The sequence below is a fragment of the Rhinolophus ferrumequinum genome, chromosome 3 (assembly GCF_004115265.2).
Source record: "Rhinolophus ferrumequinum isolate MPI-CBG mRhiFer1 chromosome 3, mRhiFer1_v1.p, whole genome shotgun sequence".
Lineage (NCBI taxonomy): Eukaryota > Metazoa > Chordata > Mammalia > Chiroptera > Rhinolophidae > Rhinolophus > Rhinolophus ferrumequinum.
In genome coordinates, this window is record NC_046286.1 from 15884301 (window position 1) to 15901844 (window position 17544).

The window sequence follows — 17544 nt, forward strand, 5'->3', positions numbered from 1 at the left end:
ACATTTAGAAATGTCCTAAGTCAAAGTTACAGGAATGCTTTTATTTATTTACTTATTTATTTATTTATTTGTATAAGCATTTAGATTTTATTTTATTTTTTTCTTATATTAGTTTCAGGTGTACAAAACAACATAATGACGAGACATTTACACCCCTCACAAAGTGACAACCGCCCCCCAAGTCCACTACCTCTCTGACTTCGTATATAGCTGTTGCAGTACCATTGACTATATTCCCTATGCTGTATTTACATCCCGCGACTATATATACCTATATATTTAATTACAGTTGACATTCAATATTATTCTACTTGAACTTCAGGTGTACGACACAGTGGCCAGGCATCTATACCGTCTGTGAATTGATGCCCCTGGTAAGTCCAGCGCCCATCTGGCACTTTACACAATCTTCACAACATTACGGATTATATTCCCCACACTGTATTTCATATCCCCATGACTAGTTTGTAACTACCAGTTTGTACTTTCTAATCCCTTCACCTTCTCCCGATCCCCTAACCTCCCTCCCTTTTAGCAGCCATCAGCTTTTTCTCTGTATCTCTGAGTGTATTTCTGTTTTGTTTGCTCATTCTGTTCTTTAGAGTCCACACAGAAGTGAGATCATATGGTATTTGTCTTTCTCAGTCTGACTTATTTCGCTTAGCATAATATAATGCTTTTTCATATACTTTAAAGCCCATTTTATGTTCATGAGAAAAAAATAATTAGAAATTTCTTGAGGTTTGTAACTCTTCAGCATTCTTCCTTTAGAAATTTCTTTTGCCTGAGCTATATTTCGTTCTACTTGTCATTAAACTTTTCTCTAGGATAATGGAAAAGAAATAGAAATATACAGAAGGGGCCCCTCTCTCCTTCACAGCCCTCTGTAGTCCTTTAACCTTCACCTTTAAACAGGCCTTTTCTAAGCCATCTGGATAGAATGAATGCCCCAATATGAAAGTTTTGCTTGATCAAATCCCTGGCACACTGATCTTCACACTCTTGAAAATTTGAGTTTATTTTCCCACTGAAAAAGAGGAAGAAAAAAGAAAATGTATTGAACATCTACAGTATTCAGGCACTAAACAAACTGTTTAATTTCCTTCTCCATTTTAGCCTCCCAATGACTGCACGGTGAGTGCCATTTTTTCCCATTTTACAAATTAAGAGAGATAAGATAGCCCATCCAGGGTGGTGAGTAGCAGAACTAAGATTTGAACCCTTGTCTATGGTCCCTAAAGATTGTATCTTTCCTCTAAGTGTCCTGCTTTGGAATAATAACAATATCCTGTAGAATTCATGCTTCATTATTAACATTACTAATATTATTACTGGCCACCATTTGTTGGATACTTACCAAATACCAGGCAGGATGCTAAGAGTTCCCAGGTTTCTCTCATGTGCTCTCAGCAATAACTTTGTAAGGAGCTATTATTACCTTTGCTTACAGAAGAAGTGACTAAGGTTTGGTAATATAACCAACTTAATACATTTAGTAAGTGTTGTTGCCAGACCTCAAACCTTTTCTTTCTTAGTAGTTATATTATTAGGTTGGTGCAAAAGTAATTGTGGTTCACAACTTAAAAACAATTGCAAAAATCGCAATTACTTTTGCACCAACCTTTAATATGCAGACTTTAATATGTCAACCATTATCAACATAAATTCTGGAAGTGATTCCATGAATGCGACTTTTTTATTCCTCTTTAAATTGATGGGGAGGGAGGCTGTATAATATTTTCCACAATCAGGTGACATAGAGGACAGGTGGGGCTGGCTCCCTTACCCAACCTGCTTCGGGAAAACAAGTCACATTATCACCAGCGCCAGGCAGAGCTTTCACACTGCAGAGAGTTGTCCTTGGCAGTGCCCGGCTGCGTGTTGTCATGGAATTCACAGCTGCCTTGCCCATGCCTTGTTGGGGAACATGGCTGAGATCTAAGAACCAGGAAACCTTATCCACAAAAGCAATGTGTCCCTTGGCAGCACATCACAATGGGACGCCCCTCTGCTCTGGTTTCAAGCATCGGGTCAGAATTCCAAAGGGGTGTTTCCTCCCATTGGGTTGGCATAAATGTAGCTGTTGGCAATACTTTATCTATGATTCCTACCCAGCAAGATAAGGTCTTGCCAAATTCACTTGGGCTGGTACTCTTTGGTGATAAATTTCTCTTCTCCCAGGGTGTTACCTAGGGAAGAGACACAGAATCAGAGAAAGTCAGGACTGGAAGGGATCTGTGAGCTTATCGAATAAATGCAGATCTGTGGTTTGACCGATGGGAAACTGAAACGCAGAGAAATGACTAAGGCAAGCTAGAGGCCAGGCCTCCCAAGGACCTTGTTCCAGTGACAACCCTCCATATTAGCCCTACGGGAGGCCATCTAGGCACACTGGGTTAGGATCAAGCCTGGTGAGATGCAGACCAATTCTGGGGGAGTTTGTGGTAATCAGTGAACTCTGGGACTCTTCCCCTATCACTTATCATTTTAGTTCTTTTCTCAAGTTCCCAGCCTCCCCCGCCACACACACACACCCTTTGCCCAGGATATCAGGAGAATCTGGAGTAAAGTATCTGGGGAAATTACTTCACATTTCGGTGTTAGGAATGGTATCCCTTTAAAAGACAGCTGCAATGTCCAGTATTTATCCCAAAGGGATAAATCTCTATTCATAAAAGAGCAGGAAGTGTTGCTGCTTGTGTGGAGTGAGGCTGGAGGCTTTTTAAACAAGGGAAGTGAGGCAGAGCAGAGCATTTTGGAGCAGATTCTTCTCACCATAGGCAGGTGACTCAAATTCTCTGAGCCCTGGTTTCCTTATCTAAAGAAGGGGCGAATAGTATGCAACTTACTGTGTTGTTTTGAGGATCAAAGGAGGCAGTCTACACTGACTCTCACACAGAAACTGCAGTATGGAAAGACTGGATAATCTGTTCCCTCTCCTACCCTTTTCTTCAATTCACACTGTGCGCCCAAGGCAGCCCTGAGCCACAGGGTGAGGGCTGAGGGGCAACCTGCCAGCAGCTCTGATCTTTCCTGACAAAACTTTGGAGGCCTAGTAAGTCCCGGCACTAAATGCAGTCACTGTTTTATGTTCATTTGTTTGTTCTGTTATGTTCCCTGTCCCCTTAAGACCTTGGGTACAAAATGGACTCTGTAAAGAGTTTAGGTAACTCAGTCGTTGTAGAGTATAAAATTGTGTTTGGCAAAACTGTATAAAATTTGCCAAACTATTCATTTCCTCCCAAAGTAAGAGATAAATCCAAAACACCCAAAATGTTCCCAGTCTATTTTGCACCATGCCAGTTGAATTAACTGTATTTGCCCAAGGCACCCAAGGTGCCACCCGTGGATGCAGCCCAAATGTCAATAAAACACTGGTTTCCTAGCAGGTGGAGAGCCCACTCCAACCATGGCGAATTCCTGCTTTGCTTAGAAACAGCCTTCACTCTTCTCCAACACCCTTGGGCATAAACCCAGGAAACAGAGGTATTGTTTGCTGATCCGAAACAGAGCTATTATGTTCTTAGCTCCCTAATGGTTTTTTTACTATCCAAAACACAGCAGGTACACGGTAAATTGTTCCTAATTAGAGTCGCTGCCTTAAAACGTGCTGCAAACCCCCAAATTCCAGGGTGGATCTCAGGTGTGATTAAGCTTTCAGAAATTTGCCTAGGATTTATTTCTTAGTCAGAGTTCGCCCCCTGAAGTTTGATAAAGGTAAGTACAGCACAACCCTGCTGCCTTCTAAACAAAAGGCAAATTGTCTTGCCATTTAAGAATCATTACGAAGGAAATAGATTTGAGGCTTTTACCGAAATCTGCATCAGTCTGAGAAACAATCTAGGTGCTACAGAATGACTATTACTCAGCTTCTTTGTTTGTTCTGGAAGCATGAGAAAAACTTGAAATTAATCTTTCTGAAATAGCTAGTTACAAATCTGGAAGAGCTTATCTGATAAATGGCCAGGCAAAATCCGAAGATGATTTCATTCTATTATGAAACTGTAACAGTGAGATTTCTCACTCTGAGTGCCTACTATATTCATACATCAATAATCTTCACCTTTCAAACTGAGATGGGCAAGTTGGAGACTTTGTCTTCCCTGACTCTCAGGAGTATTTAACCCAGTTGCTCTCCTTGAAATCCTTCGTAAAATGCTCTTCTTAGCTTCTGGGACACCACACTCTCCTGGTTTCCTGCCTACTTTGCAGGCTGCTCCTTCTCGTTCCCCTTTACTGGATCCTCTTCCTCTCTCTACCTCTAGATGATGGGGTGCTCTGGCTCAATGCTTGGATCTCCTTACTTCTCTCCTTGTACCCACTAGGTGCTATCTGGTCCCATCTCTTTCATCTGAAAGCTCAGCTGGGTAAGAATCCACTTCCAGCCCATTCAGGTTGTAAGTGGAATTCATTTACTTGCAGTTGTGGGAAAGAGAACCTTGGATTTTTGCTGACTATTGGCTAGAGGCTACCTGAGACCCTTGGGACCACCTACACTTCCCTGTCACATGGGCTTCTTCAACATGGCTGCTTTGTCAGTAAGCCTACAAGAAGAATCACTTCCTCCAGGCTGCGTTTAAGACAGAGTCTTGTATGATATAAGGCAATCAGAAGAGTAACATCCCATAACTTTTGTCATATTTTATTGTTAGAAGTATGATGACCCTAAGAGTGTATCTCTAGCCCAGATCTTTCCTTGACCAATAGATTAGTATACCCAGTGGCCCACTTGACATCTCAAATTGGAGGTCTCATAGGTATCTCAAAGACCTGAAGCAGCTGACCAAAGCCACGTGAGCTTCGAGAGCACTGTGGCCTCCAAGTTCATGCAAATGAATCAAGGGGACTTCCAACTTGAGGATATCCCATTCTCTCTCCAATTTATACACACACACACACACACACACACACACACAATTTATTTATATTTAACCACAGTTACATGGATGCAGTTTCAAGAGCTGAGTAAATCTGTAATTCCCTGCTTCTCGGAGACAATCTCTTTTAACTGATTTATTCTTTTGATATTTATTTCCATATTTCTAAACAACATGGTTACAATGCTACTTTTTGGCTTCTCAGTTTTATTGTTTTCCAAAAACAAAGAACGAAGATTTAGATCTCTTTTGCCATCCCTTAAAATATACCTTCTATTCTCCAAATATACTTACGTTTTTATTTCAGTTATAGCAAAATCATTTTACATTATTGTTATGCTGTTTATGAATCTTCTTTTTAAATTCTGTGGCCTGAAATTTCACAATGATGTTGTCTTAGCCCATTTGGGCTGTTATAACAAAATACCGTACACTGGGTGCCTTATAAAGAACAAACATTTATTTCTCACAGTTCTGGAGCCTGGAAGTCCAAGATCAGGGAGTCAACATGGGCAGGTTCTGGTGAAGGTCCTCTTCCAGGAGGCAGACTGCCAACTTTTCTCCTTGTTCTCATGTGGTAGAAGGGACTGGGAGCTCCATGGGGTCTCTTTAATAAGAGCATTAATCCCTTTCATGAGAGCTCCAGCAATCGTGACCTAAGTACTTCTGAAAACCTTGCCTCCTACTACTATTACCTTGGGGGTTAGGTATTAGCATATTAATTTCATGGAGACACAAACATTCAGATCACAATTAAGGGTCTATTTGTATCTATAAATTCCCTCGAGTGTGGTGAGGACCTGTGACTTCTAACAATAGACTATTACAAACATTATGGGATATCATTCCCCTGACTACCGTATATTATACAAGACTCTGTCTTAAAAGCAGACTGGAGTAAAAGATTCTTCTTTCAGGCTTACTGACGTTAAGTGGCCATGTTGGAGAACCTCATGTGACAGAGAAGTGTAGGTGGCCTCAAGAGTTTCCTTGGGTCTCCTTGGCCTCAAGGTAGCCTCTAGCCAATAGTCAGCAAAAATCCAAGGTTCTCATTCCCACAACTGCAAGTAAATGAATTCTGCCAACAACCTGAATGAGTGGGAAGTGGATTCTTCCCCAGTCGAGCTTCCAGATGAAAATGCATCCTAGCCAACACGTTGATTACAGTCTGTGAGACCCTGAGCAAAGGATCCAGTCAGCTGGGTCCTGACCTGGGCTTCTGAGCCATGGAAATCACAGGCTGTTAGATTTAGGACATCAGGGCTTCGTGTAAAATGATGACTAGATGATGCCTGAGATCACTTACAGACCAGAGAGTCTAGGATTCTAATCACAATTAAATAAATGATGCCATTTTCTCCTAGTCAGACTTATATAGCCTTCTTCTTATAATAATTCAACATCCATAACTATTATCCTGGCATGGCCATTTGTCATCCATGTACCCTGCTCACAAGATTTAACCTCTCTGTGCCTTAGTTTTTGCAGCTGTAAAAGATGGATAATAATATTCCCCAGCTCACAAGCTTATTGTGAAGATGAAATGAGCTAATATATACAAGGCACTTAGAATAATGCCCAGCACATAGTGAGCACTCTATAAATATTGGTTCTTCTTCTTTGACTTCTTACCGTCATCACCACCACCACCATCATCATCATCACAATTATTGTTGAAAGAAGTCAATTCTTGCTTTAAAAATTACCAGTACAAATTTCTAAGAGACTCTGGAAACAAGGAGTCAAAGGGGTTGGTTTTCTGGGCACTGCAGTCGATGTGGAAATTCACGTGAGCAAAAAGGGATGGAAATACTCGTATGGAAGTGAAATGTCACTTCATACACTGAGGATGCCAAAAAAATGTATACACATTTTAAGAGATGTTATATAGATAAGTAGTTCGCTGTTATATAGATAAGTAGTTAGCTGAGTAGTAGATGTTATATAGATAAGTAGTTCGCTGTTATATAGATAAGTAGTTCGCTGTTATATAGATAAGTAGTTCACTGAGTAGTAGATGTTATATAGATAAGTAGTTTGCTGTTATATAGATAAGTAGTTCGCTGTAATCAGAAGTGTCTGGATGCTGATGGTAACCACTTTGAGCACCTCTTGTAATTGCAGAAGTCAAATGTGACTTGTATTCACCTTTTGTTATCAGTATATATTGAGTATTACAATTAATACAGTTGTTTCCTTTCTTAAAATGTGTATACATTTTTTTGGCACCCTCTGTAGTATCAATCCACCTACTACTCTGTATCGCATTTAAGAGTGGCACCAGCTATACGTGTAAATAAGTTCCAGAAAGTACCTACGGTGTATTATGAGAGAAAACAAGGTTGTTGTAGAATATCTCCCTGGAAGTTGACAACCAAATTCTTCCTCAATTTGCTCCTTACATAGAGAGAATTCTGGGAGTAATGAACCTCGTAGCTAACCTCATACAGCTTTCTCAGGATTCAGGCTGTAATGGGGCTCTAGAGGACTAGGAACCAAAAGTCCTAAAAGTCCCCAAAACTCCCTTGCTGGCTTCACAACGTTTGGCAAGTCACCTCACCTCTCTGAACCTCTGTTTCCCCATCTCTGTACTAGATCTGCCTGTATACCTCCCTTCACTGGAAAGGGGACCAGACAAAAGTGCCTTTTAAACTGAAAAATACTGCATTAGATAGAAAATTGCATTATTATACTTCCTAGTTAATGGCTACCAAGCTACCTGCAACAGAAATTTTCACTTCATTTCTGATTAATTTTCAAAGTTATGTAACTGAACCTAAAATGGAAAGATAAGCATAAGATCCAACTGGAAAATATAGGAGGCAAATTACTTTACTCCAGAAAATTTATACCAATGACTTTGTGATGAGAAAGTGAACATGGTCCATCAATTTATCTAAGGTGATTCCATGAAATTGTCTTACTCCAATTCCAGATGATTGGAAATGGTACAGGAATAAAGCTATTTTATGAAAAAGGAAAGCACAGTTTGTGGCAGTTAAGAGGCTAGTAAAACTGACATAATTTCTGACAAAACCTACCCTTCTACATTTATGTAATGAAGACACCTCCCTCTTTTATTCCTAGACTTTTAAATCAGAAAATTCCATCTAATATTGAGCTAATTTCTTCACTGACATTTAGCTCTAAATGTCAAGTTGCTCCAAAATTTTTTCCTTGATTTTATGGTTTCCAGCTTTATTCAGTTGAGAAAAACTGAGTTAGCATGATGTCATTTGAGGACTCTCCAGTATGAGAAAATGCATAAGTGCCTAAGAGAAGAAAGAGAGGATTTGAATTATTGCTACTAAGTGGGCATCAAGCATGAGACTAAAATGATAATAAACCTATGCAATTCCTTACAACTCTGGACAGTTTTAGGATGACAGTGAGGAAAGATCTAGAATGTCGTTGATCAACAGGAACAGCATTTCAGAGTGCCATAGAAACTTGCATTTGTCAGACATCTTTCATTGGAGAAGAGAAGCACCATATTTTTCGGATATTGCTGGGAAATTAGATCAAGTAGATGTGAGATCACAGGATATTATTGCTGGAAGGAACCTTAGTGAAGTTTTAGATTTTCACTTTACTGATGAAGAACAAAATCCCAAAACGTGAAGAGGTTTGTAAAAAGCACGCAGGCTGGTTGGTGGCAGCGATAAACAGGACCCAGGGCTTCTAGATGAGCACATTAAACATTTTAAAAGGCAAGTGACTTTTCAAGTTTAGACACTTGAACTTTATCTGGAATTCCAAGAAATTTGATGGGAATCAAAATTAAATTGCCCAGGTCACTACCTTAATAAGATATTAATGTAACTTAATGTGAAATGGGACACAGGCACTTATGTAGGACTTCAACTTAGCTTGTAATGCAGTAGCTCTTCCTCAACCCCAACGCTGCACGCAGCCTTCTCCTCTGAGAATACTGCAACTATTTTCAATGCTTAGATATCAGTCTTCCATTAACTGAACACCACTGACTTGAGCCACAGCCGATATATGAGCATAGGAGCAATGCATGACACAGACAGAGGAGAGAGTGCTCTTTCACCAATAGCAGATGGTAGCTCCTCCATTTCCAGGAACACTTTAGGGAGAAGGATGTACCCAATATTAGGGCACAGGCACATGGCCTATGCCCACTGCTCAGCAGCTGACACAAGAGGAGCGATTCTTCAGCAAGGACACAATTGACGTTAGTCTAATTACAATCCTTCACCCTGTGGCCTTGATGATCAACGCCACAGGTTTATGTAATCTAACTGAGAAAATGGCAGTATCTTGTGATGAAATTAAAAGTGACATTTGCTGGTCTCCATGAGCATCCAATCCCCAGCATTGTTCTGTCAGCCCTGAGCACTAACCAGATAAACTCTGGGCACATGGCTGGCTGATACCTCACACTTCCCATGTGAAATTTTTAAAAAGTTGCCATTGAGTTTTCCTCATGTGAAAGTAGCCATATTCTCCCTTCCTACCTTTTATAATCTTTGGGTTCCTGTAACTCACCTTTGTGCTGCAACGGGTTGAAAAACTTTGCACCTTTGGGTTTGGCAGATAAATCTGATGAGTTTTGCTGCACAAAAGAAAAACCAGTCATTTGGGGTTAATAGTATCCTTTGGGTGATGGTCTATATTTTCTGATTTTTGATGTCATTAACAATCCTTTATTCCATTTACATAGTACACTAATCTCCTTTCAAGAAATTAGAGTACTCACTTCCTTATTCTCTTTGTTTTAATCGGTTGTAAAATGCCTAAGAATTTACTTCTAAGTGAATCTTGTATTTTTTTATGTTGTTTTCCATTTCATTTTTTTTTTTAATTTAAAAAATTTTTTTTTATTTAAGTGTGTTCTTCCAGGACCCATCAGCTCCAAGTCAAGTAATTGTTTCAATCTAGTTGTGGAGGGCACAGTGGCCCATGTGGGGATTGAACCAGCAACCTTGTTGTTAAGAGCACCGTGCTCTAACCAACTGAGCTATCCAGCCACCCCTATTCCTATATATTCTTACAACTTCTAACAACAAACTAGAAAATAGTTCTAAAGCAGATATTATCCCTTTTCATGTCCTGCTTATATTCCTTGGTTCATACATTTATCACCAGAAGAGGAGCCCACGGAGGAAAAACAATACATCTAGTAAAGATGATCTCCAGTAAAGCTTTGCTTTATTCTTGCTCCTCTTAGTATTCAAATCTCTTTGTCAGTAATCCTTTTGTCATTGGTTCAGAGGCTAAACAGAGTTTAAAAATTTAAAACTAAATTATCAAACCAAAATAAAATATTTAAAATAAAAAACATGCACTTATTGGGAAAGGTAAAAGTACTAAGATATAGTATGTCCTTTTCACACTCATTAATTAATTTATTCATTAATTTAACTCCTCATATTGAGTGCTGTTGTATGCCAGACACCGGTTTAGGCACCACAAATATTGAAAGAAATAAGTTCCATTTCTTGCTATAGTTCAAGGAAGCTAAATCAAGATAGGAGAGATAGGATTTATTATATGCAGTAGATAACCCAGAGATACTCTCCTGATTTTCACTGAAATACATAAGTGGCTACCCATATTGAGCTCTGAAAAAGAAATGATCATAGATATAGAGATGAGAAATGTCTGAAAGTTCCAAAGCAAAATAATTGATTTTCTAGAATTCAGGGCTCAGTAAACATATACTACTATAACCCTAATGAAAAATCCTAAGGTCATGATCATTGCAAGTGAAACCGTATCCTGTCCCATTTGGAGAGAGGAATCTTAGATTGCCATACACTCAAGGACTCTATGTGGTCTGAGAAAAAGCAGCATTTTCTGGCATGTACTTAACATGGGCTTAAGCTGTTGCATGAATAGCTGGACCAGAGTCATTGGAACTAAGAATAAATCAATCCCCTCTCTGTGGAGGGGGAGTCTGTAGAAGTGATCTGAGTCTGCCTCTTGGTGAAAAGTTAGAGAGAATGTGGCTAGGGACAATGGAAGGGCCAAGAAGGGGCCCTGATCCATCAGCAGGGAGAGGGTTTGGAGAGAAAGCTCACTGTGGGTTCCCACAGTGTTATGGTGATTTGAGGGGTGGTCTTTGCTGAGAACATTGTTGGCTTCTGCTCCTATTGCCTTCAGTCAACTACCCAAACGTCCACTGCTCTTCTCAAGATCGCTACTTCACCACCCCTTCACCCGTCTCTCAGTGAATCACCTTGTCTCTCACTTACATATATCTAGGAGGTCTGAATTGTCCCATATCATGCTCCCAATCTTACATGTTGCTCTATCTGCACTAGCCTGAAACTTCCTATGTCCTGAGAAGAGACTAGCCTTCCATCTGCAGTCCAGCCACTCCATCTGACTTCCTGGGAATTCTCTTCCATCAATTATACCCCCCTCTCTCATTTGTTTATAAGCTCTCTCTTTGCTGATTCATCCCTCCCAACATATAGACTTGCTCACATCCTGGCAACTCAGCTCTACCTTGTGATCCCAGGTCCTGTGTCTATATCTGGTTACCTCCCTCACCTCACTGTCTTTTCTCTTACAAGAGAGAATCTTGACAGGAGGAGTATTCATCCCAAGTGTTATATCTTCATTTTCTTCTCATCATTCCTCAACCTCTGTAATCTGGGTTCCTACTTGTTCATGCAAAATTACAAATACTCATCTTTTCATCTGCCAATGTACATTTGTTTTAAAGCATGTGAGCCACCTAACCAGAAAACAAAATCTCAGTTTTATTCCTTAGTTTGAAAACTCAACTGGAGATAGGGCACAAATCCAAAAGATGGAAAGCCATCACTGGCCACCACTGCTTTCTGAAAAATGTCGACGCTTAGAAACAAGGAGGAAAAACACTGTCAGACACCTTTGCTTTTGTTTTATTCTACTCTTGGGTGTTTTTCTCTCTTTGGTGTTCAAATGAGAAAAATTCTGACTTCCTGTTTTGTGGGGTCGGGAATATCCTGTCTCACTTTATTCACAAACTATAAGTTTTTCTTTAATGCAATCACATATGCTATAGGCCCTCTCTTTTCTTAAGAGTAGCGAATGATTCATTAGTTTGACATTTTCTGGTTCAAAGGACTTTAATTCTTCAAGACATAAACTGAAAATCATAGAATGTTAGAAGTTCTACTCCAAGTAACTAGTCCCACACTTAATTTTAACAGTTGAGAAAATTAAAACCAAAAGGTACTAAGTGACTTTCCTAAGGTCACGCAGCCAATTGGTTACTGAGTCAGAAATACAGGGCAGGTCTGCCAACTTGTGGGCCACTGCTCCCTAATTCACAACAGTGCCCTCTACTATGAAATGTAGACTTAGGAAAATTGTTTAATGTCAGAGGTTAATTTCCTTACTCTTTTTTTTTTATTACAAAAGTTTATATTGTCTCTTGTAAAAATTGCTAAACATCCACGTCAGTTTTCATGCGCTTAAGTCAGTTGACTTTTATCAAACACAGAAATCTCTGCTTTAGAATGCTTTCTGAAAGGCCCTCAGTGTTTCACTGAAAGACAAAAGTCTAAATTAATGTCAAAAATACCAAATATGGATGCAAAAACTTTTGTTTCTAACTGTACCCTCCTTATGTGAATTGTACTTTTATGGCAAAGAATGAAATTGTCTGTTTCCATACAAACTTGTCAGCTTTTAGACTTAAAAGCTAAAACTGCATGGGACAAAGTCAGTAATTCCAGCTTAAGAGAGAAAATTCAGAGAGAGCATTTTATATATTTGAAGTTAGTCAAAATCTCACCTTTACTTTTCTGGGGAAGGAAAAATGATCTACAGGGTATCCAAAAACACGGGCAGAGGAAAGGGCCTTACTGACTAGATATTGCAAGACAAGTCAGACTAAAACGCATGATATTGTTCAAAGGTATTTACCCACAATAGCACAGACCTGGATGCCTGAGCATCCTTGAAGCTTTCCATGCCTTCTCATTCATTCATTAATCCATTCATTCATTCCCTCTCTCACTCAAATACTCTTTAATGAATATTGACCATGTGCTTAGCACCCAGGCCAGGTACCAGAAATATAATGTCGACAGAAACTCAAGGATTTTACCCAAAAGTGGTCTTCCTGTGAGGCTGTATAAAAAGAAAAATAGAAAACCGGAATTTGTGCATTGGATTCATGGCAGTAGGGGATAATTACCTTTGATGTTTGCTTCCAAGAGTTTAAAGGAGACAGCTTGTTGAACAGTAGTTGTCGCAGCTGTAGAGGCAACAAAAAATGATTGAGATACCCCATATACAATCACACATAGGCAAATCAAGAACAAAACTGCAGACTGAAACTGTTATTTAACAATAGTATTTCCTGGAAGCACTTAATAGACTATTAGCATGGGTGTCTAATGACGTGATTTATATTCTTTTATTTCTTTTTCACCTATAAACAAATCTAGAATTAAACAAAGAACAAGAGTACCAAAAGCCATAATAGTTCAGAATCTAGACATTAGCAATTGGCAATAATTGCTAAATTGAAGTTTATCTTTGAAGGGAAGAATTTCCTAACCATGTGAATTGTACAAACAAGAGGATTATTTAGGCCAATCAAGAACAGCAGAATGCTTCTTTGCATTCAGGCGTTTTGTGCATGTGCAATAATTGTGCTAATTATAAAATATTCTTGTGTTCTTATCGAAACAAAGTCAATGAGCTTACTATCTTTACCGCTCTCAACAGAATTGCTCAATGCTTGGGAAAAATGATAAAACAAGTTCATTTAAATTTTTTTCTATTATCTTTTACTTACATTGTTCATTCTTTTCAGGAATTTTATTTAATTTTAGAAGCTATTTAATATTTACTATATAAAAACTCTAGAAGTATAGAAGTAGGTGTGTCTTGCAGCCTATTCTAATGGATGAATTAAAGGAGAAAAACAGAATTCTCCCCAAATAAAACTACTTTTGCTCTTGAATTATTGCCAAGCCATAATATAAAGTAGAAAAATTAAAAGTAAAACCAATTCCCCTATTTTTCTATAATGTTCATATTATATGTTGTGATTAGTTTTATATAGTTTATTATCAGCAGTGAGTGTGTAGTTTCCTTGTCTCCTGGCTGAGCCTGCCTTTTGTAAAATTATAGAATTTTATTACAAAAGTTTCCATAATATAACCTTACATATGATTAAGGGCTCCAGAACTGATGGGGACGTGTTAGATGCCTGGGGTAGGGAATAAAGAGAAACGAATACACATACCTTACTGTCCAAGAGCATTCCAAAACATAAGATGAAAAAACCCTTCAAAAAAGGAATACATCACATGTATTGTCTTTTCCAGAAAAGAAAGCACTTATGTGTAATACTATTCGATTCTATCACCAAACATTGAAGTTATTTTCTTGTCTGTCTCCCTACTAGACTGTGGGCAACTTGAGGCGAGAATACGATGTGAGACTTCCTCAATGCCTAGCATAACACAAAGTATTCAAAAACATTTTTCATCAAATGCATAAATAAATATTGAGTGGATACATTTTTACTTGCAGGCCTTCATTATCCCCTTTGGGTCATCCTAAACCCCAAACAGATAAATTCCACTTGCTTCTGTAGCTCAGCCTTTCTTTAGAACAGGCATTAAGTAAACATTTACCAAACATCTGTGATGGCAGCAGGCACTGAGTTCTAACCCTAAGGCCAGGCAGAGGGAGTCGACCTCTATCAGTCCCCTTTCCACCAAGTCCAGCCCTTGGAGAACCATTGACAGAGGCCTCCTTGGACCTTGAAATCCTCCTCCCAATCAGAGAACCTCAGTTGGTGCCTGTCCCCGACAGAAGCTCTCTAAACCTGTCACCATTACGTGCCTACTGTCCCTGATTGCCATCTGTACTATCACCTAAACGTTCCCTGGTAGACTAAAGTGGGTGAAGAACCAGCTGCTTTTAGGAGATACCTACTGAGCATTCGCTCTGAGCCAGGCACTGTGCTAAATGCCAAATTATCTCATTTGATCTTCATATGTATTCTATGATATAGGTAATGATATTATCCCTGTCTAACAGATGAGAGAATTGAGGGACAGAGAGATCAAGTAATTTGGTCACACAGTTGATAACATGACATGTTTGAACCCTGACTCATTGAACTCCTGAGCTCAAAGGTTTAACCACCACTTCCCTGACTCATAGCGCAGAGATGACGCAGCAAATCATCACTGAAGCAGGACTGAAAGCTTTCTTCCGGATTCATCAAAACCCAAGGATTACTTTGTCCATCTAGCCTCTGAACACTCTCTGATTGTGGCATGTAAAACCCATACTTTGCAGCAGGAGTCAGCCAACTTTTTCTATAAAGAGCCAGACACTAAATATTTTAGGTTTTGAAGGTCATACAGTCTCTGTTGCAACTGCTCAACTCTGCTGATATAAGGAAAGCAACCATAGACCGTATGTAAACAAATAGGTGTGGCTCTGTTCCAATAAAACTTTGTTTACAGAAACAGTGCTGGCTGGAGTTTGCCAGCTTCTCCTCTACTGCACTCTAGGGAATTTCTTTGCACCACCATTCAGAGTCAACCAGTACTGTTGATTTATTTCCCTTTCCCTGTGTGCTTTTACAGAGGTCTGCACAAGAGAAAGAGGACCGAGTCAGCAGCAAGAGGGATAAACGTTAGTTATGTGAACTTTACTAGATTTAAAACCCTGGAATGGATTACTGAAGAACTCTAATATTCTGCTTCAATATGAGAGCAACTGTTGGAAAAATGGGTCTTGTTTTGTTTTGTTTCTTCCTATTTACCGTTGCCAGGCAATTCTAGTTACAGTCCTGCTGGAGACAAGGAGATGAGAAAGCCTCTGAAGTGGTGCTACCAACCTCAGTTCTCTGTAATGATTCCAATCACCTGATGATAGGATAGGCTATTCTTATTGGTCTCACCTGGGATGCATTGAGCAATGCAAAAATAACATGCCACACCACATTCTGGCTGTCCACCATTGTTCCTATGCCAAAGCCCCAGGTGAGCCCCAGCAGAGGGGTCAGGATGAGGAGGCTCTTCCCCACGCGGACGATAGTGGCCTTGTTGTCCTGACTCAGTCTTTCTCCAACAGTGGGCCTCCAGAGCTTTGTGAGAACTACGAGCACCACGACCAAATTCACAGCCACAATGGTCAGTGCAGGAACAGCAAGGGCCAAGAGGGGTTTGCTGCCACTGGACCAGTTAAGCCAACAACTATCTTTCCTTCTGTAGCCATTATTAGGTTCCGTGACTGCAATGGTGATGACGGATATGATGAGAGGACACCCGTAGCCCAGGCAGACCCCGACAGCCATCATCAAAGAAATGGCCATGTGATGGAACACGAAGACAATCCGGTAGGCCAGCAGGATGCCAAGCACGAGCATCCAAAAGAACAAGGAGAGGTAGAAAAAATGCGTAAAGAACACTGCCGCTATGCAGATTCCAGAAGGGTTTACCGTAGCCTTCACATTGGCAGCAATAATAAACCAAACATCGGCAATCAGGAGGCAAAGCGCTATGTTCACCATGCAAATATGACGTGTGTGCGAGGTTTGGCTTTTCTTGACCTCCTTCCAAAACAGAGCCTCAATGATCAGGCATAAAATGAGACTTCCAATGGATAAACCCAGTCCCACAAAGGTGATCCATTTCACAACAGGAGTGATGGCAGGGGGGACAAAGGGTGACATCAGCATGGAAAAGGAGGTCAGGTGAGTACACCGGCACATCACCGTGTCTGGAGTTTCATTCACTAGGTGGCAGCCTGCATCGTCCCATTGCAAATGACTGAAATCCCAAAACACGCAATGAGGCTGGCTCAAGTTTGAATCGATCTTGGAAAAAATCAGGAAAATTTCATTTACGGAATAGTTTTGGATAAGCGTGGATATCACGGGCCCATTGACATGATAATTTCTGTTTTTGGTAATGGGTAGAATGTTCCCCAGGGTCAACGAGGCCATGCTGATAATAGTTTCTGGAAGGGACCTCTGGAATTGGTCGGATCCAATTATCACACGGCCTCTGACGGGAATGGAGGTATTTGGGGGGAATAGTTCAGTCTGATAGTTGTAACCTATCTTATGTTGGCTTTCAGACACTGGAATTCCTTTCCAGTTAATGAATTCCCGAGAAAAATTCAGAGGCAGGGCTGTTGGAGGTACCAGAATGCTGATGTTTTCCAGTGTCTCTAGGAGTTGTGAGCTGGCATGCTTTTCCTCCTGCAGTAATATTGTCCAGTTGTTTACCGATGCTGAATTAAGGATGTGGTCAGCGATACTGATGACATCCTGAAATACAAAGATGAGCGTCAGTTCATATTTTGAGTAAACAAGTAAGAGCACTAACAGTGGATAGTCGTTGATACTGAATACAGGGAATTTGCCCTGAGAATTGTCTCAGTGGAGGATCCCATTAAAATCCATCAGTGAAATTCAGCAGAGTTGCTCTGCACAGTGGAAGCTTTGAGTTAAAAAACTTGGGTCAGCAGCATCAAGTAAATCATGGAGTGATCACCCCAGGGCATTCATGTGCACACCAGGATTTCCACACGGATGAGAAAGAATCCTGCAGTCGAGCTGCGGCGGTATGCATTTCCTTCCTCCTGACGGCATTACTCAAGCTGCAGCTCAAAGGGCGCAGGACATGACTTTTAACGGCTTTCCCATGTTATGTTTGTTTTT

At 40.1% G+C, this 17544-nt stretch overlaps 1 protein-coding gene across 2 annotated transcripts in view; it reads right to left on the reverse strand.

Annotated features, from left to right (window-relative positions):
- Positions 1–383: 383 nt before the first annotated feature.
- ADGRF1 (adhesion G protein-coupled receptor F1) overlaps positions 384–17544 on the reverse strand; it is a 44745-nt gene continuing 27584 nt past the window's right edge. The window contains exons 12-17 of one of the 2 annotated variants that reach the window (XM_033095277.1): positions 15778–17151; positions 14101–14142; positions 13042–13101; positions 9393–9459; positions 2112–2189; positions 384–1027 (exon numbers count right to left, since the gene is read on the reverse strand). In XM_033095277.1, the coding sequence (XP_032951168.1) occupies positions 2137–2189; positions 9393–9459; positions 13042–13101; positions 14101–14142; positions 15778–17151 (1596 nt within the window). In that variant the 3' untranslated portion in view covers positions 384–1027; positions 2112–2136. Of the gene's footprint in view, positions 1028–2111; positions 2190–7969; positions 8150–9392; positions 9460–13041; positions 13102–14100; positions 14143–15777; positions 17152–17544 lie in introns of those variants that run through there. The other variant, XM_033095269.1, reaches the window with a different exon arrangement.